This window comes from Microcaecilia unicolor, chromosome 9 (assembly GCF_901765095.1).
Source record: "Microcaecilia unicolor chromosome 9, aMicUni1.1, whole genome shotgun sequence".
NCBI classification, from domain to species: domain Eukaryota; kingdom Metazoa; phylum Chordata; class Amphibia; order Gymnophiona; family Siphonopidae; genus Microcaecilia; species Microcaecilia unicolor.
In genome coordinates, this window is record NC_044039.1 from 8,682,959 (window position 1) to 8,708,013 (window position 25,055).

Below are 25,055 nucleotides of genomic sequence, written 5' to 3' on the forward strand. Positions count from 1 at the left end.
AGCTAACTGTGGGTGAGCTTTTGACTTTTTAAGTACTTTGTACTAAGTAAAGTGCTTTTATTTTTTTGGAATCACGTGGTGGTCTTTTAAATCATTTGATTCACTATTTATTTATTTATTTCTATCTGTTAGCTTAAATTATTTTTTTTATTTCTTAGTTTTTCTTAGTTTTATATTAAGTTCTCCATTTTGAATTGTTTGCACTGTATAACTGTATATGTAAATAATGCATTTATGTATCTGATATATGTCCGTATCTATGTTTTATATTATTTATAGGTGTGTTTTTATGTCCTGAGAACTATATACATCGTGCCCCGATGCAGGCATTATAATGCCCAAACATTTTAGGCATTTTATTAGCATCGAACGTCCAGACAGTATTGGCTTAAATACCTTTTAATTCATAAAGGTTACTTTTATAGTAAAGTGGTTATTCTCAAGTGACCGCTGGCTCCCTTGGGTGCTGTTTTCTGGATTTAAGCACTTTGCAGTCTTTTTACTAAGTGATGGTAAAAAGTGGCCTTCGTGTACCCCTGTGAGGGTCTTTCCTGTTGGCCATTTTTCTGAGGCTGGAAAATGGCCATGTGCTAATTTTGCCATTAGTTCACAGCCATTAAAGAAATTAGGGCCTCTTTTGCAAAGCCATGCTAGTGATTCCCACATGGCAAATGATAGGAAGCCCATAGGGATTGAATGGGCTTCCTCTCATTTGCCATGCAGAAATCGCTAGCACGGGTTTGTAAAAGAAACCCTTCATGTGTGAGCAGTTACTGACACCCATTTTGTGGGTGGTGAGGAGTCACAGGCTATTACCGACACCCATTTTGTGGGTGGTGAGGAGTCACGGGCTAATCCCACACTAATCAGTTAACATGTGGTAACCTAGCTGTGGTAACTGGTTCATGCTGTCATGCCTCCTCTCTGTCCCCAGACATGCCTCCTTGGCAGAAAAATTAAAATATATTTTTTAACATGTGTTTTGTGCATTCAGATTGCCAATTTACCGCAGGGTGCCTCAGACCGCAGCTTAGTAAAAGGATCCCCGTATCAGCTTTGAGGGATTCTGCTACACCTCGATTTATTTTTCTGAGCTAGCCAAAACAATGATGTTAAATTATCACCTGACTGACAGGCACATCATGACAAATCCAGTCTGTTCATAATAAACCAAGACAGGCAGGGTTGTCTTTCATCTTTAGCATTTTAGCCAGAACCATAACGTTTGTGTACATTAAGGAAATGGGTCTACAGGAGCTCATTCAAGCCTTTTCTTATCTGGTTTATGTATTAATGTGATCAGAGTATCATAAAAAATTCCCACTGCAGCACCAGGTTCCCTTAATGGAAAAAAAAACTTGTCAGAGAATTTCTTATAGAAGTCTAAAATATGTCCATCAGGTCCTGGACACTTACCAGTGCATAGCTTATTAATAGTATTTTTTTGTACTTCCTTTCTTGTGAATGGAGGCAAGTACACGTGTGAGCTAATTGAGACCACACTGTGAGCCATTAACCTGACTTGATGATGCCTGGGTACCCATGAATTTTTTTTTCTGCCATTCCTGTAGAAAAAAACTGTACCCATCACTTAACAGACGGGGGTATGTCTTTGTGAAAGGGACTGATGGTGTTCAGGTAGCCAAGTGAAAAAGACAAACAGTGGTGACCTGTTTATGTTGCCTTCTTACTTCTGGATGAGGTGTGGTATAAGGCTGTCACTGAGATGGTTGCAGATGTTTAGAGAAGGGTATGAATGTTTCCTTTAGTATGATTTTATTACATGAAGATGTCAACTCAGATGTCACTGCAGACAGTTGTTGCAAGTAGAAACATTTGATCTTTGATAGTATCTGCACATAGTCACTTTAACTTTATCACTAAAAAAGGGTATCAACCATGCCTGCATGTCTTCACACATGCAAACTCCAGCTTGCAGTCCATGCAAAGTGAGAGCAATGGCAGATGCCAAAAATCTAAATGAGATGATATAAGCTGAGCAGATAAAATGTGTTTCATGTTCCTCTCTGCTCCTGAAAGTACAGAACTCAAATTGTGACTATGTGGGAAGGTGGGAGGAAAATCCTTGCAGTATTGTAAAGCTGATGAGCTGTGGATCTGGCTGACAGCATTGCTCCCGGAAATGTCTTTTTGTCCAAATGATCTAGCAATTGAGGACCTTTTCCAGGAGGTATATTGTGAAATGCTCTGTGCTTTTTTTTGCGTTTTTAATTACCAGTTCTACCACTACAGAATAGTGGAATAACATATTGAAACCTACAGTCCGTTGAATTTTATGCTTCAGATCCAACGTTTTGGAAATTGACTGAATAGACACTGCTGTCTGACTGTTGCACTTTGCTTGACAAGAACCAAGATGGATGACTAGGATGGTGATGTCTTCTCGTAGATATGGGCACCCTCTTGATTTATGGAGCTAAACGGAGACGTAGGGTGTGCCTTGCCATCTACATAGCCACTGCTTTGAATGGTTCAACTTCAGGCATTCTGATGTAGCCAATCGGCTGCAACATTTAGACAGAAGTGAAGGTGAGTGAGATCAGGAGCAAGTGGATCAATGAATTCTACCACTTGCATGCCATTAGCTAAAAGAAGCCACTAAGATCAAGGTTTTGAATGGGGATATCTAAGGGTACTAAACAAGCAGCAACCCCTGGGGTAGCTGATAACTCCTAAAAAACTTTAACTTGGGTGCAACAGTAAATGAGTGGTCAGTTAGATATGAATCAAACCACTCATAGGCTATACCCCTTATATCCAAATTTGTCAACTGCAACATAAGGGGAATAGGGTCTACTAAGTCAAATGTTGCACTTAGATCCAGGGAGACAATGAATCAAGATTGTATCTGAATTTGTTCATTAAAGAGACAGCAGCATTTCTGATTGCCTTGGTGTAATGCATTTGTTTTTTCAAGGAGCAGAAAAGGAGATTGAGAATGGGAAGTAGATGGCAATGTTATCAAGATCTCATGATAATTTTTTTTGAAAATGGGAAGCACAATAGCATGCCTCCATGATAAGGGAAATGTCCCTGAAAATGACTGCTGCTATGACTACCTATACTTCTACTACTTATTATTTCTACAGTGCTACTAGATGTACTCGGTGCTGTACACAAACACATACCAGAGAATCCCTGCTCAACAGAATTTACAATGTATTCAAGGCAGAAAAGTGGGGCAAAGAAGAGATTATGGGAATGATGAAAACAACATGGGTGTTTAAACAGGTGAAAAAGGCTAATGTTGATTCTAACCAGAAGAAAGCATGTGCGAGAGGACTTTTAGCCAGAAATGTTGTAAAAATATCTGCTGGAATAGCAACATCCCCATTAATGCCAGTGCTTTGGTGAAGTCAAAGGACATTACTGAATTAAAAGCCAGACCATAAGGGTTTGAACATACAAGCCTCCAGAGAAGATGGGAGGGGTGTGTGTATTGGGGAAGAGAGACAGGGTGCTGCACTTAGGATTGATAGGTCTGGAATCTAGTCGCAGCCCCTAATAATAAAGAGCACTGCTGTATAGGAACTGGTTTAACATTGTCTATAGCAGATGAGAAACTGCGGCTCAAGTGGAAGTGGGCTTTTGCGTGGGAAAGCAAAATAGGTGACAACAGAAAAGGGGAAAATGGGTGAAATGTAGGAATGGGGACAACAAGAAGGAGAAGATATGAGTGGGAATGGAGAAAAGTAGGAATGAAGGAAAAGAGTAGAGAGAAAGGGAAAGGGAAATGAGACTTGATATACCACCTTTCTGTGGTATTTTGCAACTACATTCAAAGCGGTTTACATATATACAGGTACTTATTTTGTACCTGGGGCAATGGAGGGTTAAGTGACTTGCCCAGAGTCACAAGGAGCTGCAGTGGGAATCGAACTCAGTTCCCCAGGATCAAAGTCCACTGCACTAACCACTAGGCTACTCCTCCACTCATTCCACCAATAAGAGCCAACCTCATCAGTGATGTCACAATGGCTTGATTGCCCAATACTTGGCTCACTTCTGATATTGTGATGTCATAAGGGAAAGGGAAATAGGACTTGATATACCCCTTTCTGTGGTATTTTGCAACTACATCCAAAGCGGTTTACATATATTCAGGTACTTATTTTGTACCTGGGGCAATGGAGGGTTAAGTGACTTGCCCAGAGTCACAAGGAGCTGCAGTGGGGTTTGAACCCTGTTCCTCAGGATCAAAGTCCGCTGCACTAACCACTAGGCTACGCCTCCACTTAAGGTGTTGTCTGAGAATTGAGCAAAAGTTAAAACCACGGTAGTAAAGAATAATGAAATACAATTATAAAGGAAACACAAAATAAAGATTTTGGAAAGAACCACAGAATGGAAAGTTTGTGAATGAGAATAAAGGAATGTGAGAAGGGTAAAAAGCAGAGCAAACGGAGAACAAGGATGTTGAAGAAATTCAATGAGTTATAAGCAAAGAAACAAAAATGGGCCTGAAACGGTCATTGACATGGACTTGCCCAGAAAGGAGTGAGAATGTGAGCAACTTTTTGATGCTGGTAAATGCAATGGTGTGAGATACTTGCCTCCTGCTCACTAAGCCTGTCCTATTAAACTGAGTGTGCTCTTGTGGCTTGCGCCTAAATGTATCAGTTCATATGCACGTGGAACATCTTCATATTTTGTACTTTCATCAAGAGCATGAAAGATGTTGAGGAACACGGTTTTTGCTTGGGTCAAAATAAAGTTAATTCCAATTCTGTAGACATGATAGAGATATTTAAGTATCTTCAAGGCACAAGAGATGAGCCTGTTTTCGATTTGAAAGAAAGCCCTGAAATGGGCGTTATATGATGAAGGTGAAAAGGGATAGACTCAAGAGTAATCTAAGCAAATATTTCTTTACAGAAAGGGTGGTGGATGGATGGAACGACCTCCCAACGGAGGTGGTAGAGATGGGGGCTGTATCTGAATTCAAGAAACATGGGACAAGAACACAGGATCTCTAAGAGAAAGGAAGGGAGGATGAGCAAGCTGGATAGGCCGTTTGATCTTTTTCTTACGGTATTTTCTCTGTTTCTATATTTATTTTTCTATGATGTATTAGGCATAGTAATGTGTGTTTCAAGAAATGCCCTGTTCTCTGTTAAGATACTACTATAAATATTATTACAATTATTTACTAGCAGAACTGTTGTGAGGTATTGCTTGCTCTTAATTTTTTCAGTAGATATTCACAGAAATATACTCGTCTATCTAGACCTATTCTTGGAGGATCACGTATAGGCATCTGTGTTTGCAAGTGGTGACATAGAAAGTACAAAACAGAGGTGAATATACATTTTCACTTTTCTAGCAGGAAGGGCAGGGTAGAATATTTTAATAAAGGTAAACGTGTATTGCAGTTAGGTTAAGAGGTTTAGTAAGAAATTAAGATTTCTCTGATTTTGTAGGACATACTGGACTACTCGAGAATAGTATTCAAGGACCCCTGCAGAAACAAAAGAGAAATGGATAAGGCAATGAGCCGAAATGGTGTGGTTATTACAGACATAAAAGTAACAATCGAGAGAGAGTGTTAACCAAGTTCAGAAAGAGTGAGAAATTTCCAGGTTTTTATAGGGAGAATAGAAAGAAAGAAAATATAGAATAGATCTTAACAGTTCATAATGGAAATGATATGCTTTGCATGTTTAGCAGAGAAAAGGGAGCTATGTAAGTGAAGAAGTGCTGATTTTGTAGGACAAACATCATGAAAGCTATTTCATGGTGGGAATCAAAAGAGTTCAGTGAGACAAATGAAGAGACTTGAAGATAAATGTTTCTCCTCCCCCCCCCCCCCCCCCCCCCCCCGTCTTTTAAATTGATGAAAATGAAAAGGATGAACTGGGTTTCGTTCAAAAGCGGAGTGATAACTTGGTTGAATAATGCTGGGAAAATGCCTACAAAAAGATTTCAAAACATGGATGAGATAACTGAGGAATAAGATGAAAGGGCATATGGTTGGTAACTAATAGTAGTATGAAAGCTGATATGAGAAGAGATGCTAAAGAGAGTTAATGGAGGAAAGCTGAATAATAAATACTCACAGAGGAATTTCTTTCTTTGTCACTGAATAAGAAATGTATTCCGGTGCATTGATCGTGATTCATGATGCCATCAAAGAGAAGGCACTTTTAAGCCTTAGTGCTGTCTCGGATATCATGTAAATAATGAAATTCCTGCCAGAGTGTTATAATGCAGATTACAGATCAGTCCCTAACAGAACATGGTATTAAATTATGTCAAAATTACTTCTTTGTGACTGAATAGAAAGCAACTAGCTATTGGTGAAAGACCAAAATAAAATAAGTGAAGAGCCGGGTACATTTTCTTCAACAATTATGGAAACCTTAATATGTAACCGTCTTCCGAGAGGATCATGATGAGGACAGGAGGTGGGGAGGAAAGGGCAGCCCCATAGTTGAGGTCTCTCTGTATCACTGCATAATCCTACAGTCAACTCATAATCCTTCCTACCTTGCCGTCTTGCAAATTAGTATTTTTTTTTGTTTGTTTGTTACATTTGTACCCCGCGCTTTCCCACTCATGGCAGACTCAATGCGGCTTACATGGGGCAATGGAGGGTTAAGTGACTTGCCCAGAGTCACAAGGAGCTGCCTGTGCCTGAAGTGGGAATCGAACTCAGTTCCTACTACTACTACTACTATTTAGCATTTCTATAGCGCTACAAGGCGTACACAGCGCTGCACAAACATAGAAGAAAGACAGTCCCTGCTCAAAGAGCTTACAATCTAATAGACAAAAAATAAGTAAAGTAAGCAAATCAAATCAATTAATGTGAACGGGAAGGAAGAGAGGAGGGTAGGTGGAGGCGAGTGGTTACAAGTGGATACGAGTCAAAAGCAATGTTAAAGAGGTGGGCTTTCAGTCTAGATTTAAAGGTGGTCAAGCATGTGGCAAGACGTAGGGGCTTAGGAAGTTTATTCCAGGCGTAGGGTGGAGCGAGATAGAAGGTGCGAAGTCTGGAGTTGGCAGTAGTGGAGAAGGGAACAGGTAAGAAGGATTTATCCATGGAGCGGAGTGCACGGGAAAGGGGTGTAGGGAAAGACGAGTGTGGAGAGATATTGGGGAGCAGCAGAGTGAGTACTGTGGAACATTCATACTTTCACCTGCTAAGAGGTTGCCCAATAATGAAAGCTTCAGCATCCATGGGTAAAATGGTGAAATTAGGCATTACTTGCTAATTTCCTTTCCTCTAGACCCTCCAGACCGGTCAAGACGCTTGGGTTATACACACCTACCAGCAGAGGGAGACTGAGAACACTGAGCAAGTAGCCTGTGCAGTTCCTCAGTTCCCCAGGACCAAAGTCCACCACCCTAACCACTAGGCCACTCCTCCACTGTTTCTACTATTTGAGATTCTACATGGAATGTTGCTATTCCACTAGCAACATTCCATGTAGAAGTCGGCCCTTGCAGATCACCAATGTGGCCGCGCAGGCTTCTACATGGAATGTTGCTAGCAACATTCCATGTAGAATCTCCAATAGTAGCAACATTCCATGTAGAATCTCCAATAGTATCTATTTTATTTTTGTTACATTTGTACCCTGCGCTTTCCCACTCATGGCAGGCTCAATGCGGCTTACATGGGGCAATGGAGGGTTAAGTGACTTGCCCAGAGTCACAAGGAGCTGCCTCTGCCTGAAGTGAGAATCAAACTCAGTTCCTCAGTTCCCCAGGACCAAAGTCCACCACCCTAACCACTAGGCCACTCCTCCACTGTTGCTACTATTTGAGATTCTATGTAGAAGTCGGCCCTTGCAGATCACCAATGTGGCCGCGCAGGCTTCATGTAGAATCTCCAATAGTAGCAACATTCCATGTAGAATCTCCAATAGTAGCAACATTTCATGTAGAATCTCCAATAGTATCTATTTTATTTTTGTTACATTTGTACCCCGCGCTTTCCCACTCATGGCAGGCTCAATGCGGCTTACATGGGGCAATGGAGGGTTAAGTGACTTGCCCAGAGTCACAAGGAGCTGCCTGTGCCTGAAGTGGGAATCAAACTCAGTTCCTCAGTTCCCCAGGACCAACATCCACCACCCTAACCACTAGGCCACTCCTCCACTCCACTATTATCAGCACAGCTGGCTTAAAGTTAGAAAATGCTCACTAGCAGCCTTGGAATTGTTTAAAAATCTTTATTGGAGCCAAACTCTGGACCACTTTGAATTTGAGACCCAGGTGTTCTGAATCTCCTGTTGGGAGACTGCCTTTAGTTTTCTTATATTTTCTTTTGGCAACAACGCAATAGATTTTTTTTGGCAAGGACACCCTTAGGGTCTTATTTGTCTCTTTACAGAGACAAACGGAAAACCAGGTCAGATACACACAAGAAATAGCTGACGTAAAAGGCATGCTGAATCATACAAGTTGTGCATCTGTTGGTGAGACCACATTTGTTCAGCTTTGGAGACCATATTTATTTATTTATGGTTCATTTGTATCCCACATTTTCCCACACATGCAGGCACAATGCACAATATCTCACTAAGAATATAAAAATTGAAGCCGTTCAGAGGAATATAACAAAAATTGTATGGGGACTGCAGCTTAAGACGTATGAGAAGAAGATCTGAATATGTATACCCCAGAGGAAAGAAAAGGTGGGGAGATATGATACTACAGGGCTCATTTTTGAAAGAGAAAATCATCTGAAAATAGCATAAAGCAGCATTTGGACATTTTGCTCACCAAAACGTCCAAATCTGTATTTTCGAAACCCATTTTCCAGATGTGTTTCTATGCAGTTTGTCTGCAGTGCGTTCAGATCTCAAGGGGGCATATTTAGGGCAGGATTTGTTCTTTCCTAAGACCTGGGCGTTTTTCGGCCGTAACGGAACAAAACAAAAAAAACGTACAGAACAAAAACTAAGATGTTTTGAGCTAGATGTGTTTTAATAATGACTAAGTCACAAAAAAGTGCTCTAATTGACCAGATGACCACTAGAGGAATAAAGGAATGACCCCCCCCCCTTACTCCCCTAGTGGTCAGTGACCCCCTACCACCCCCCAAAGATGTGAAAGAAACAGTATATACCAACCTCTGATAGCCTCAGATGTTATAGGCAGTCCTATTGGAGTAGCAAGCAGGTCCCTGGAGTAGCCTAGTGGTTGTTGCAGTGCACTTTGGAGAAGGGGACCCAGGCCCATAATCCACTTTAACTGTTACACTTGTGGTGGAAAGTGTGAGCCCTCCAAAACCCACCAATAACCTACTGTGGGTTTTGGAGGGCTCACTATCAAACATATAAACGGAAAGTGACCGTACTCACTCGCAAATGCGCAGTACAGACTTCCCTCTCTGTCCCGTCCTCGCGTCAAGACGTCAGAGGGCGGAACAGAGAGGGAAACGGAGTTGAATTGTCGGACGACGACGCTGCCGCCTGGAAAGGAACATCGTGCGAAACAACCTCCACCCTCCCCCCCCCATCCCCACCGCCGCTCCCGCCCCCCTCCGTATCGGGCCCCTTGCACTGACCTGACAGCGCCTCTCACCCCCGTGTGGAAGCGATGCAGGCAACAGCAGAGCGATCTACTGCTGCCTGTAGCGTGAGGTGAGAGGCGCTGTCAGGTCAGTGCAGGGGGCCCGGCACGGAGGGTGGAGGGAGCGGCGGCGATGAGGGTAGCTGGACATGGGGGGAGGGCAGGGGGGAGAGGCCATGGTTGCTGGACTTGGGGTGAGAGCAGGGCACAGAGGAGGGTTGCTGGACATGGGGGGGAGGGGGGAGGCCAAGGGAAAGAGGAGGGTCGCTGGATATGGGGGGGGGGGGGGAGGATCGGTGGAGGGGTGAGGCCAGGGGAGAGAGGAGGGCTGCAATACTCGCCCGTTTTTACGGGCTTAACGGCTAGTACAATATAAGGGAGCAACGGTGAGATGTGTACCTGGGAGCTTTTAGGTGAAGTCCACTGCAGTGCCCCCTAGGATGCCTCACTGCTCTGCTGGGATGTCAGTTTGGCCAGGTCTACTAAGAATGCTGGCTCCTCCTACATCCCAGTGACTTGATTTTGTGCATTTTTCACTTGGATGTTTTTTTTTTTTCTTCAAAAATGGACCAAAAAGATAAACACACAGCGCTTAAACACATCCAGTAAGTGTCCATTTTTGGAAAAAAAAAAATAGACGTTTTGCTGTTTCAAAAATGGCTATATTTGATATTCAGATAACAAAATGTCCAAAGTCGAATGTAGATATCATATCGAAAATGCCCGTAAAAATGTTAAATACTTGAAAAGCATTAACGAACAAACAAATCTTTTTCAAAAACTGGGAAGCTGTAGAACTAGAGAAATGAAATGAAACTGCAAAAGAGTAAGCTTAAAAAGCAACACCAGGAAATACTTTATCACAGAAAAGATGGTGGCATGCCTCCTGATGGAGGTGGTGGAGACATAAATAGTGTCAAAAAAAGGTGTGAGACAAAACACAGAGGATCCTTGTATAGCAAAAGGATAGAATCAGAGCAAATCTTATCTTTTTTTTGAAGTGTTAAAATTAGAGAGGAACAAGTTCAGCCACCTTACTGGACAGACCATACTATTCTGTATTTGCTGTCATTTAATATGTAAATATTTATTTATTTGTTACACTTGTACCCCACATTTTCCCTCCTATTTGCAGGCTCAATGTGCCTTACATAGTACCATAAAGGCAATCGCCAAGTCCAGTAGGGGAACAAATACAATGTGATGTTAAGTTCGGAAAGGGTAGGTATGACACATACACATTAGGGGTCAAAGATAGGGGAGGTTATTTAGTGTCCAATACAATCTATGGTTTTGCTGTTTATTTATTTAATACATTTATTCCCCACGTTTTCCCACTAGTTGCAGGCTCAATGTGGCTTACACAAAACTGAAGGGAAGGCTACAGTACAGAAAAGTACAATTAAACAATGTAAAAGTAAGATAGTAAACATATAGGCATCATTTAAGCAACAATATGTAAAAGATAATATAAGATAATTAGTGTCCATGAATCTTGTTGAAACCAGGAGTTAATCAGATTATGTTGAACCTGGAGAATAAGCCTTCTTGAACAGGACGGGTTTCAATAATTTTCTAAAATTAGTGTTGCAGAGTTGAGGCATTTATGTTGGGTCGGTATGGTTTGCCTTATTGAACAGGTAGGTTTTTAGTGATTTCCTGAAGTTTAGATGGTCATAGATTGTTTTCACACCTTTTGCCAGTTTGTTCCATAGTTCTGTGCTAATATAGGAGAAGTTGGATGCTTAGGTAGCTTTGTACTGGAGTCCTTTGCAGTTTGGGTAATGAAGGTTTAAATATGTTCGTGATGATCCAGTTCTGTTCCTGGTTGGTAGGTCTATGAGGTCTGTCATGTATCCTGGGACTACACTTTAGATAATCTTGTGAACCAGGGTGCAGATTTTGAAGGTGATACGTTCTTTGATTGGGAGCCAGTGCAGTTTTTCTTGGAGGGGTTTGGCACTTTCGAATCGTGTTTTATTGAATATCAGCCTGGCTGCTGTGTTCTGGGTTGTCTGAAGTTTCTTTGTGAATTGTTCTTCACATCCCACATAGATTCTATTGCAGTAGTCTGTATGGCTTAGTACCATTGATTGTATTAGGTTACATAATATTTCCCTCGGGAAGAAAGGTTTTACACGTTTGAGTTTCCACATTGAGTGGAACATTTTCTTTATAGTGGAGTTTACTTGGCTCTCAAATGTAAGATTGCGGTCAATTGTGACGCCGAGTATATTGAGGCTGTCTGAAATAGGGAGGATGTGGTCTGGGGCGTTTATGGTTGTGGGTTTATAGTTATTGTGTTGGGATGAGAGGATGAGGCAGTGTGTTTTTTCAGTGTTCAGTTTCAGTTGAAATGAATTTGCCCCTGAGTCCATGGTGTTCAGACCGAGCTTGATTTCATTGGTGATTTCTGTCAGATCGTATTTGAAGGGGATGTAAATTGTGACATCGTCTGCATAGATGAACGGGTTGAGGCCTTGATTGGATAAAGACTTGGCCAGTGGGATCATCATTATGTTGAAGAGTATTGGTGATAGTGGTGATCCTTGAGGTACTCCACAGTCTGCTTTCCACGGTGGTGTTATGTTTGTATTTGATTTTACTAGGTATGTTCTGGTGGTTAGAAAACCTTTGATCCAACTAAGTATATATCCACCAATCCCAAAGTGGTCTAGGAGTCGTAGTAGTATATTGCGGTTTATCATGTCAAATGCGCTCGACATGTCAAATTGGAGGAGGAGTATGCTTTTACCTGTGGCTATTTCATGCTTGAATTTGGTCAGGAGAGTGACTAGTACAGTTTCAGTACTATGAAGGGGGCGGAATCCTGATTGTGATTCATGTAGTAGTGAGAACTTGTCCATGTATTCAGTAAGCTGTTTGGTCACCAGGCTCTCCATCAGTTTGACTACTAGTGGGATAGATGCGTCTGGGCAATAGTTGGTAAGATCGTTCATTTTTGGTTCCCCTTTGTAGTTCTTTTGGCCAGGAGCTGAAAGGAGAGACCACTGTCGTAAACCTCTTGTTACTCTTTCAAATGGAGGAGGTTTGCCGTCTGGTGTGACAGCAAGGCCCTAGATCCTCTTTCTTGTCCTACACAGACCCTACTTGAATTGAATACCTTCTACACTTGTCAGAGTCTGGTCTCAAGACCAACTCCGTAAGGGTTCACCTTAGTGCAATTAGTGCTTATCATCGCCATGTAAAGGGTAAGCCTATCTCTGGACAGCCTTTAGTTGTTCGCTTCATGAGAGGTTTGCTTTTGTCAAAGCCCCTGGTCAAGCCTCTACCAGTGTCATGGGATCTCAATGTCATTCTCATCCAGCTGATGAATGCTCCTTTTGAGCCACTGAATTCCTGCCATCTGAAGACCTGGAAGGTCGTTTTCTTGGTGGCTGTTACTTCAGCTCGTAGTCAGTGAGCTTCAGGCCTTGGTAGTGCATGCACCTTATATTAAGTTCTATCACAACAGAGTAGTCCTCCGCACGTACCCTGAGTTCTTGCCGAAGGTGGTATCGGAGTTCCATCTGAACCAGTCTATCGTCTTGCCAACATTTTTTTCCCTGTCCTCATACCCGCCCTGGCAAAAGCAGTTTACATACCTTGGACTGTAAGAGAGCATTGGCCTTTTACGTGGCACGGACAAAGTCCTTCAGACAGTCTGCCCAGTTGTTTGTTTTGATCCCAACAGGAGGGGAGTCGCCATCGGAAAATGCACAGTCTCAAATTGGCTAGCAGATTGCATTTCCTTCACTTATTCCCAAGCTGGGCTGATTCTAGAGGATCATATTGTTAGAGCCATGGCTGCGTCAGTGGCTCACTTAAAGTCAACCTCCGTTGAGGAGATTTGCAAGGCTGCAACGTGGTCATCAGTCCACACGTTCACATCTCACTACTGCCTTCAATAGGATGCCCAACGCGACAGTCGGTTTGGACAGTCGGTGCTGCAGAATCTGTTCGGGTTTTAGGATCCAACTCCACCCCCCCCTAGACCCATTTTTGTTCTGTTTCAGGCTGCACTCCCAGTTAGTTGTTTATGGTTTCAGGTCAATCTATGTTATGTCCTTGCCGTTGCGATGCCCAATTGACCAGTGTTCATTGTTTTGAGTGAGCCTGGTTGCTAGGGATTCCCCACATGTGAGAACAAGCAGCCTGCTTGTCCTCGGAGAAAGTGAAGATACTTACCTGTAGCAGGTATTCTCTGAGGACAGCAGGCTGATTGTTCTCACAAACCCGCCCACCTCCCCTTTGGAGTTGATACTGTATGCTTTTTGATTTAACTAAAGTGGCACGCTCACGCGGCGGGCGGGAAATCAGTCCGCACATGCGCGGTGCACGTTGCACATGCGCCAGAAGACTCTGGCAAAACTTTTAATTTTTTTGCTTGCAAAATGCCGATTCCTGGGCTGACGCGGACATCGACCCACATGTGAGCACAATCAGCCTGCTGTCCTCGGAGAATACCTGTTACAGGTAAGTATCTTCACTATATTCTACATTGTTCACAATTTGGCTTCAGACCTGCACACAGCAAGGAAGCCTTGATGCTAGTCCTAACTACATATGTCAGACAACATCTGTGTAAAGGAGATCAAGTAATACTGCTCAATTTGACATCTCTGCGGTGTTTGATGTAGTGGATCACGCATTGCTTCTGGAATGCTTGGATCAGATAGGAGTAACTGGTACTGTTCTCAAGTGGTTCAGCGAATTCCTCTCAAACCAAAGTTATTCTGTTAAACAAAACAATCAACTCTCCGACTACTGGTTGCCTAACTTGTGGAGTTCCTCAGGGTTTCCCATCCTCACCCATCCTATTCAATTACTTTATGTCATCCCTCAGCACAATACATCTGAAACTCAGTGAGCTTCTATTGTCATATGCTGATGACATCCTACTTCTCCTACCAGTGACCTCTGCAAATAAAGACCCAACTCAGTCAGTAACGGCTGGCATGAATGCTGTCAGTACTTGGGCCCTGACCAACAAACTACTACTACTATTACTACTACTATTTAGCATTTCTATAGCGCTACAAGGCGTACGCAGCGCTGCACAAACATAGAAGAAAGACAGTCCCTGCTCAAAGAGCTATGTAATAAAAGTGAGCCAAGTATAGGACAATCAAGCCATTGTGACATCACTGATGAGGTTGGCTCTTATTGGTGGACTGAGGCATTATGACATCACACTATTAGCTCTGGTTACAAGAGACTACTACTACTATTTAGCATTTCTATAGCGCTACAAGGCATACGCAGCGCTGCACAAACATAGAAGAAAGACAGTCCCTGCTCAAAGAGCTTACAATCTAATAGACAAAAAAGAAATAAAGTAAGCAAATCAAATCAATTAATGTGAACTAAAACTAAATGAGCAGAAAACCAAGATGCTATGGTTCCGAATCAGGGAACTGTGGTTCCAGCTTCAATAACATTGCCAAATGGTCAAAACGTTGCAATAGAGTCAGAAATCAAAGTATTAGGGGTCATACTTGACTCCTCACTCGTGTTCTCCTTACATATTAACCAGCTGTGGAAGAAATCGCTATTAAAAATGAGGCAGCTTCATCTTATCAGATCTTTCTTTGATCAAAAAGTCTTTGCTCTGCTGGTACAAATGCTAATTCTACCACACCTGGATTGCTGTAATGTCTTATTTCTTGGTATTAGGTGTCAATATCAGAAGAAATTGCAGATTATACAGAACACTGCTGCTAGACTGATATTCAAATTGAATAGATACACTAGTGTTTCCTCTTTTCTTATCAAACTTCACTGGCTTCCCATATCAGATAGAATCAGGTTTAAATCTGCCTGTTTAGTTTTTCAAATCTTACAGGGTTTTACATCAGAATTGCTGACTAAAGTTGCTCCACTAGGTTTAGCCCAGTCCAACAGACTAAAAGAACAACTGACACTAGTAACACTATTTCATAAGGCAATCCAATTTCAGAAGATCTTTGTCTCTCTAGTCCCTGTACTTGGAGTGACAATATGGAACTCGCTACCTATTTCCATAAGAACAGATACTATCTACCTTACTTTCCGGAAGAGGCTAAAACCTTGCTATTCCCCGAATTTTATTTCATAACATTCAGTACAATGCCTGTCTCTTCTTATTATTCATCTGACTTTCCTATAAGACTCTGGCCGCATGCATTCATTCTAACAGTCTGCTCTTTTACACCTATTATGTAAACCACACTGAACCCTAGTGAGGGGATTTTAGTGGTATTCAAGACCTGATTTGATAAAACTCATACTTTTGATATTCAAACTAACTGGCCAGTTACGGTTCCTGGCTGGTTAAATAGCGTTTAAATGCCTAACCACGGATATTCAGCGGGCGATAAACCTGTTATCTCCTGCTAAATATCCCAGTTAGTGGCTAGTTGGTTAGGTGTGGATATTCAGCATCAAACCAGTTGAGTGGTAAAAATAGGCCGCTTAAGTAGCAGGCCTATTTTTGACCGCTACAAAGTTAACCAGTTAGCACTGAATATTGGTATAGCCAAGTAACATTTTAGTGGCCAAAATAAACCCAGATATTCAATGGCAGTCACCGGAAACTGCCCAACTTTGAATATCCAGGTTTAATGCCACCGGCGGACAGCAAATGCTCTGTCTGCCACCGGATGAATATTGGGATAATCTTATAGCTCTTAGGCGATATAAGTTAAAGAAAGTCTTCTTTTTAAGCTCATTAATTTGAAATTCAAAGGTCAGATTTGAATCTAAGATCATACCGTTGGAGACGCCCATAGGAATGCATTGGCGTCTCTTAACGTTTAGCGTGCTAAAAATGTGAACGCGCCTTAGTAAAAGTAAAAGACCCTCTAAAATAGGAAATACCATCCTTATTTTTCCTTCAATGCCTTTCTAATGATCTACAAGATTTTTTTCAGCATTACCAAAGTATCTGAGTACCAAGGATTATCAATTTTTTTTCTGCTTCTTATTGTGTAAAGGTGATAAATTATCTAAAACATACAAAGTAGTAGAATTCTACAACCATATCATTGATTGAAAATTTAAATTAGAAAAATCTAACTTTGATGAAATCTCTTACCAAAAACAATCGCTACTTGGATATTTGTGACCTAAATATTCCTGGTTGGAATTGATAACTTGAAATTGAACTTTAGGGACCTTTAAATAAAAATCTAAAAGAAAATGATCTGACCAAATCATTAGTTCCCAGGTAATAGTATCTGCCAAAGGTTCTAAATTATATCTTGTAGTGTATTCAATAAAATTCAGTGCGTGATCTTTACTGTGTGTATACATCAACTTGTTGATAAATAATTCTCTCTCTCTCTGAACCTTTATTTTTAGGTGCACTAGGCCTTCCAATGAGGGGAATGAGCAACAGTACTCCTCAGTTAAATCGCAGCTTATCACAGGGCACTCAGTTAGCGAGCCATGTAACGCCAACGACAGGGGTACCAACAATGTCGCTTCATACGCCTCCGTCGCCAAGCAGGTATATTCATATCCCTGTTTCTCTAGCTGAGTGGTTTAAAATGGTAGTGCATCCCTGCAGTATAATTCTTTATTAAAACCAACTTAATTCTGTGGTTCGGAACATAGGTTCCATAAAAACTAAATGCATATTTTTCATTTGCATGCTGTTAAGTAAACTGTGGAAAATTTTGCAGAATATTTCAACATAATTGAATTTGAAATGTCTTCTTTTGGATGCTTTGATAACAACAGTATGTGTGCTTGAATGTTCATGGAAAGTTATACGTATATATAGCAATCCGCTAAAGGCAATATTCTGAATCTATGAAGGTTATGAGCTTGAATTTCAATATGTACCCAGGTTAAATGGTTTTTCTAATAATGATCTTTTTTTTCTGTCCTGCTGAAAGTACATCATCTTCTGCAGTGCGTTTGCTTTTAGGAGAATTGTGAGAAGTAGTTCCCAGAAGTGTATTTAGAAAATAGCACATATGTATGACATTTGAGCTGCTAAATCTCAATATGTGGTGTGGATGTGTATCAAAAATTCAAAAATAGAGGGCAAATCCACTAAGTATGAAACAACAACAATCAGGGAAAAGCCTCAAAGAGCTTGGGGACTGTGTAGAAAGTCTCCTCAAGCTAAACGGAGCCCAAGCTCTTTGAGGCTTTTCCCTGATTGTTGTTGTTTCATACTTAGTGGATTTGCCCTCTATTTTTGACATTTGAGCTGCCCAGCCACCTAAACAAAAGCATCTGCAATATATATATATATATATATATTTTTTTTTTTTTTTTTTTGGGGGGGGGGGGAGGGGAGGGGAGCATTTCTCACATGTAAAGCGTGTTATACATGCATGAAAAGGGCACACACTGATTCATCCTTCGTTGCCCCCCCCCCCCCCCCACTCCCTTTATTGCAGGGAAGTGGACTAGGAAATTACATACTGCAGATCTTTTGCATTCTTACGCATTTTCAACTTGTTTCCCTGATGATTTTGCTGCTCAATAGCCAGGAAATGCACAACATTTTTTTGTGTGTGTGTGTGTGTGTGGGGGGGGGGGGGGGGGGGTGTTCTGACGACATGAAAAACCATGACACCACAAGGTGTATGTCATAGTAACATAGTAGATGACGGCAGAAAAAGACCTGCACGGTCCATCCAATCTGCCCAACAAGATAAACTCATATGTGCTACTTTTTGTGTATACCCTACCTTGATTTGTACCTGTCCTCGTCAGGGCACAGACCGTACAAGTCTGCCAAGCACTATCCCCGCCTCCCAACCACCAGCCCCGCCTCCCACCACCAGCTCTGGCACAGCCCGTATAAGTCTGCCCAGCACTATCCTCGCCTCCCAACCACCAGCCCCGCCTCCCACCACCAGCTCTGGCACAGACCATATAAGTCTACCCAGCATTTTCCCCTCCTCCCAACCACCAGCCCCGGCACAGACCGTATAAGTCTGCCCAGCACTATCCCCGCCTCCCACCACCAGCTCTGGCACAGACCATATAAGTCTACCCAGCATTTTCCCCTCCTCCCAACCACCAGCCCCGGCACAGACCGTATAAGTCTGCCCAGCACTATCCCCGCCTCCCACCACTGGCTCTGCCACCCAATCTCGGCTAAGCTCCTGAGGATCCATTCCTTGTCGGCTTTCATCTTTCATCCTTGTCTGCTTTCATCTTTCTATAGTGTGCCAGTTTTTAATGTTAAAGAAAAATAGGGACAAACATGATGAACAGCAAAACCACCTGGCTTCTCAATAGTGATCCAGGCCACCATGGTCTTTCACGTGGCAGACAGCCTTTTGATATCCTTTTGTTTGTTTGTTTTTGAACAGGATTTTGTTGAGATTTTCATTAAGTACATGACATCATAGCAAGAGAAGCAGGCAAACTAGCATAATCAACTGAAAAGAAGCTGTAAAGGTCCTGCTTTTTTTTTTTTTAATTATTTTAACATGATGTTGCCTCTCTACGTATTTACAGAGCTGAGAAAAAGTTTGTGAACTCTGGAATGAACTGTACTTTTTTTTAAAATTAAAGATTATCTTACAAGCATCCACTTGATTCAGAAATAAAACTAAAGAAAAATGTTGTTACTCAGACAAATTCATTAGACCACAATCAGTGTATTATCGACGACGACACCCAGATCCTTTTCTTGGTCCGTAACTCCTAACGTGGAACCTTGCATGACATAGCTATAATTCGGGTCCTTTTTTCCCACATGCATCACCTTGCACTTGCTCACATTAAACGTCATCTGCCATCTAGCCGTCCAGTCTCGTAAGGTCCTTCTGTAATTTTTCACAATCCTGTCGCGAGTTAACGACTTTGAATAACTTTGTGTCATCAGCAAATTTAATTACCTCGCTAGTTACTCCCATCTCTAAATCATTTATAAATATATTGAAAAGCAGCGGTCCTAGCACAGACCCCTGAGGAACCCCACTAACTACCCTTCTCCATTGTGAATACTGCCCATTTAACCCCACTCTCTGTTTCCTATCCTTCAACCAGTTTTTAATCCACTATAGGACATTTCCTCCTATCCCATGACCCTCCAATTTCCTCTGTAGCCTTTCATGAGGTACCTTGTCAAACGCCTTTTGAAAATCCAGATACACAATATCAACCGGCTCCCCTTTGTCCACATGTTTGTTTACTCCTTCAAAGAATTGAAGTAAATTGGTCTGGCAAGATTTCCCCACACAAAAGCCGTGCTGACTCGGTCTCAGTAATCCATGTCCTCGCATGTGCTCTGTAATTTTGTTTTTAATAATAGCCTCTACCATTTTCCCCAGCACCGATGTCAGACTCACCGATATAGGTGATCCAAGTACTCTGGTGAACAGCAATATTTTTTTCAGAGTCATTGTTTCTTCCTAGTTTCCTTCCATGTTTCCTTCAGTTTTTTTCTAATGGTTGACCTTATCTGAGTTATTTTTTCAATGGAGGTTATGTTTTGCTCTCTTCAGGGTTTGACTAGGATCACATCATATTTTGAATATAAATTTTGTTACAATACAGACATCCTCACAGGTTCACAGACTTTTCTCAGCATGGTACATACATAACCATTGTAGCAGAGAGCCTTTATTAAAGCTTTATTAAGAGTGTTGTTTCACGACGTAAAGTTGTAGATAAGTGTAAAAGGGAGATGATAATACTGTCCAGTTTCAGAGTACAAATGAAGACTTATGTCTGTTTTCTCAGGGGTATTTTGCCTATGAATCCCAGGAATATGATGAACCATTCCCAGGTTGGACAGGGCATTGGAATTCCCAGCAGGACAAATAATATGAGCAGTTCGGGGTTAGGCAGCCCTAACAGAAGCTCACCTAGCATAATATGTATGCCAAAGCAGCAAGCCTCCCGACAACCTTTTACTGTGAACAGGTACGAGGACAATGATTGTATGACAGTTTTGTGGCTTGTCACTTATTACTTGCAGTATTGAAGTATAAGATTTATGTTGTGTGCATTGATCACAGGTAATATTAAAGTGATTTGCATAAGCTGGCCACAGAATTTTGATGACTTAAGAATGGAGGAGGTTTACTGCTGTGTCTATTGGCTATCAGTGTTACACTATGGGGCCCTTTCACTAAGTCGTGTAAGCGTCTATGTGCGCCAAAATGGAGTTACCGCTCGGCTACCGCGTGGCTCTTGCGGTAATTTTATTTTTGGCGCACATCCGATATGAGCAATCTGAAAAATAATTTACATTTTTGGATGCGCGTATCGGACGTGCGCAGGTCATTATCTCCCGGTTACTGCGTGAGACTTTACCGCTAGGTCAATGATTGGCGGTAAGGTCTCAGACCCAAGATGGACGCACGGCAGTTTTCATTTTGCCGCACGTCCAGGTTCAGCAAAAATTTTAAAAACACAATTTTTTGCAGGTGCGCTGAAAAAAAAAATGATTCTGCGCGCTCGCAAAACACACACCTACACTACCGCAGGCCATTTTTTAGCGCACCTTGAACCCCTATGTCCTGGTAAGAACTGCAAGCTCTGTACACCTTCTCCATCACCAACAGCAATATAAGCACATAAGCACCGCCATACTAGGAGAAGACCAGGGGTCCATCAAGCCCAGCATCCTATCTCCGACAGCGGCCAATCCAGGCTTCAAGAATCTGGCAACCCCCCCCCCCCCCTAAATAAATAAATAATGTTCAGTGGACTTTTCCTTCAGGAATCTGTCCAAACCCCCCTTAAACTCCCACACTGAGCCCGCAAAAAGGTGGGAAAATGTGGGATACAAATGCAATAAAAAAAATAAAATAAGGCCAGCCGCTGCCACCACATTCTCCGGCAACGAGTTCCAGAGTCCAACTACACGCTGAGTAAAGCAATGGTGATGTTTAGCTGACAGTCTGTCATTAGGTTTGTAGTCCTTTTCTAATAGATGAAATACCTCAGCCTTCTTGTTTCCATAGTCTTCTTGCAAATGCACCTTTAATAAAGATACAACCTTGACTCACTCAGCCTTGAAATTGTCAGATCATATGACATTGATAAATAAAATCAACAGGGCATTGTTAAACTTTAAATTTAACATAGACTCTTGCCTTTTCATTTTTTTAATGCATGTTGTCAACTGTATTGTATTCTAAGTTCTTGTTTTTTATATACATAGTATGTCTGGATTTGGAATGAACCGGAATCAGGCGTTTGGAATGAACAACTCCTTATCAAGTAACATTTTCAATGGAACGGGTAAGCAGGGCCTTTTAAATATAAGTAGGGAAAAAAGAAATGAGTTTTAAGTCTGTATTAGGTAAATGATTCAGTTTACCCTTTTAATCATAATTTATTGTCTAAATATTGTTTGTAACTGGTTGATGGTAGCAGTAATGAAGATGACAAAAGCCTCTGGTAGTCGCCGAGTATGGACATGAGAAGTACTGTGGTGATCAGATAATACAAGGATTGAATGAAAAGTAATGCTTCCACCTCCATAATTCATCAACAGATGGCAGCACTAATGCATTACACGAGTTTGTAGACATTCACTCGTTCTTTGAAATCAGAAACTCAGTTGATGTGAAATGTTTGTGTGAAGAGCCTGTTTTGCTATTGCTTGTGAAATGGAAGCATGCAGCAAATACTCGGTGTGATTTAAGCCGTATGTCATGATAGAATTTCTGACTGTTGAAGGTTGTTTATGGTGATGACTGTGTTGATGTGAACATTGTGCTTCGCTGGGCCCAAAAATGTAAGGATTGTAACCAGGAAAGGCTGATTTGTCTGATCAAAAATAAAGTGGATGATCAGTGACGGCAATGGACGAATCTCACTTGAGAAAGGTTGACAAACTCGTAAAGGACAATAGGAGGATCACTTAACCCTGTAAACATTGAAAGAGAAGAGTTTGGAACCACAAGAAGGAAATTTTGTTGCAACATGACAACGTTGGGCCTCAAACAGCACGAAACACCACAAAGGCAGTTGTGAAGATGGGTTCTTACCGTCTTACCCCATCCAGTCTTGGCACCATGAGATTTCCATTTTTTTTCCAAAATAGAAGGAATACTTTGTGGCATCTGTTCAACTCAAATGAAGTATAAAGGACAGTGAGCAACTGGTTGAAGAGACAATACGTGCAGTTTGTTTTTAATCTGGGTTGGATGGACCCACGAAGAACCCCTCTAGTAGGGTGGCAAACCAGCCATCTACCAGAGAGGTTCCCCTGAAGGCTCTCCTCTGACTCCCAACCAGTATATGTGTGCTTAGGTATCATCTCACTAACCATTCTTACCCCAAGAGCTTAACTAAATCTCTACATATTCTACAGGAAAGAGTAAGGGAACAGGATGCAAGAATAATCAGCTTTATTATAGCTTACCACAATAATACAGCAAGATCAGGTATACAAGCAGATGGATGGACAGTCGGACAGCACTTCGTGTAGCAAGTCAAAAGGTCTTCTGACACGCCCTAAATCTACCCGCCTTATATATTCTCCTATCTCCATTCTAAGTAATGGGGCCCATAAGCTACCATGTTAAGTTGTTTATCCCAAACTAGCTGACCACAATCTTGCTTAATTGGAAAGTTGACACCCCCTCTTTCTCAATCATTTCCTTACACCTGGCATGACGCACTCTTTCTCAACTTGTTTTTCTAACTTAGATTAGAGAAAATTCCACTTTGTAACTGATATTAAAGTTTCCATTTTGTCCATATTTTAAATCTTCCATTTTGTTTTCATATTCCTTGACCTAACTTTTCCAGTTCAGGCCATTCTGGTCTTAGTCTAGGCCTAAAAACTAAGCCATGCTTTTCCAGCCAGCTTCTAGTTATGTCAACCATCAGATTTCTGACTTGGCCTATGTCTCTAGTAGGCTGAGTTCCATGGCTCTACCCTCCACCATTCCAGTGGGGGGGGGGGGGGGGGGTCTCTGGCTGTATTATATCTTATCAAGTTCTTTCACAACGGCTTTTAAAAAAATGCATCCATCATTGGCAGAATTATGTGCTGAATGGTGATGACTATGTAGAAAAGTAAATATATATAATAGGTTTCAAGCATTATTTTTATTTTTTATTCATTGCAATATCTTCATTTATTATTATTATTAGCATTTGTATAGCGCTACCAGACACACGCAGCGCTGAACACCTGATACAAAGAGACAGTCCCTGCTCAAAAGAGCTTACAATCTAAATAATACAGACAGACAAGACAGTTACGGGTGAGGGAAGTAACGGGAGCTAAAAAGCAGCAGTGAAAAGGTGGGTTTTCAGCATAGCATTTGCCCTCCTTCTCTCCTGTTCCTCTTTACCAGTATGTCTTGTCTGTCTGTTTTTACCTAGATTGTAAGCTCTTTGAGCAGGGACTGTCTCTGTGTGTCTCATGTTCAGCGATGCATACGCCTGGTAGCGCTATACAAATGTTATTAGTAGTAGTAGTAGGTAGAGATGGAGCTAGATGTACAGACGTATATAAGTGCATTCACTCTGCAGCTCCTCAGTATCTCTTCTTACACTCCTTCCTGGGAACTCCATTCTTCAGGCAAATCTCTCTTATATGTACCTTCTCATCTTTTGCCAACTTCAAACTCCGTTCCTTTTATCTTGCTGCACCATATGCCTGGAATAGACTTCCTGAATCAGTACATCAAGCTTCAGCGCTGGTTGTCTTCAAATCTAAGCTAAAAGCCCACTTTATGAGGCTGCTTTTAACTCCTAACTCCTATTCACTTGTTCAGTACCCGTGTCCTTTATCCCTTATTTGTCCTGTTTGTCTGTCTTGATTAGATTGTAAGCTCTGTCGAGCAAGGACTGTCTCTTGCATGTTCCGTGTACAGCACTGCGTACGTCTAGTAGCGCTATAGAAATGATAAATAGTAGTAGCCTTTGTAATTCCGGAATCTTGCTACTCTTTGGGATTCTGCACAAAATTTTGCTACTGTTTGTCCTTATTATTAACATTTGTATAGCGCTACCAGACGCACGCAGCGCTGATCACCAGACACAGAGAGAGAGTCCCTGCTCGATAGACCTTACAATCTAAAAATACAGACAGACAAGACAATTAAGGGTGAGGAAAGTACTGGGTGAGAAGGAACAAGGATAGGGGAATTGAGTAGTGGTTAGGAGCCAAAAGCAGTGGTGAAAAGGTGGGCTTTCAGCATAGATTTGAAAACAGGCAGAGATGGAGCTAGGCATACAGGCTCAGGAAGTCCATTCCCTTATTTGCCCTGTTTGTCTGTCTTGATTAGATTGTAAGCTCTGTTGAGCAGGGGGACTGTCTCTTACATGTTCAGTGTACAGCGCCACATATGTCTAGTAGCGCTATAGAAATGATAAGTAGTAGTAGTAAACGTTATGGAGGTGGACGCATTACTTTCCATTCAACCCTCGTATAATAGAGGTGCACTGCTCCATTTGTAAGCTGAATTATTTTCATTTGCAGGTAACTTTTATTATTATTATTTATTTGCATTTAAAGCTTGGGAGTTTTCTTCAAAAGTTGTCGTGCACACATCCTTCCTAATCCTTGTCATTCAAGTTTGGTTCTC

The 25,055-nt window shown here is 41.7% G+C and overlaps 1 protein-coding gene across 6 annotated transcripts in view; it reads left to right on the forward strand.

Moving 5' to 3' along the window:
• Positions 1–25,055, forward strand: part of CNOT2 (CCR4-NOT transcription complex subunit 2) — a 156,103-nt gene that overhangs the window by 69,478 nt on the left and 61,570 nt on the right. For all 6 annotated transcript variants that reach the window (XM_030214116.1, XM_030214114.1, XM_030214110.1 and 3 more), the window contains 3 exons: positions 16,885–17,032; positions 20,239–20,421; positions 21,668–21,747. In XM_030214116.1, coding sequence (XP_030069976.1) covers positions 16,885–17,032; positions 20,239–20,421; positions 21,668–21,747 — 411 coding nt within the window. The remainder of the gene's footprint in view (positions 1–16,884; positions 17,033–20,238; positions 20,422–21,667; positions 21,748–25,055) is intronic.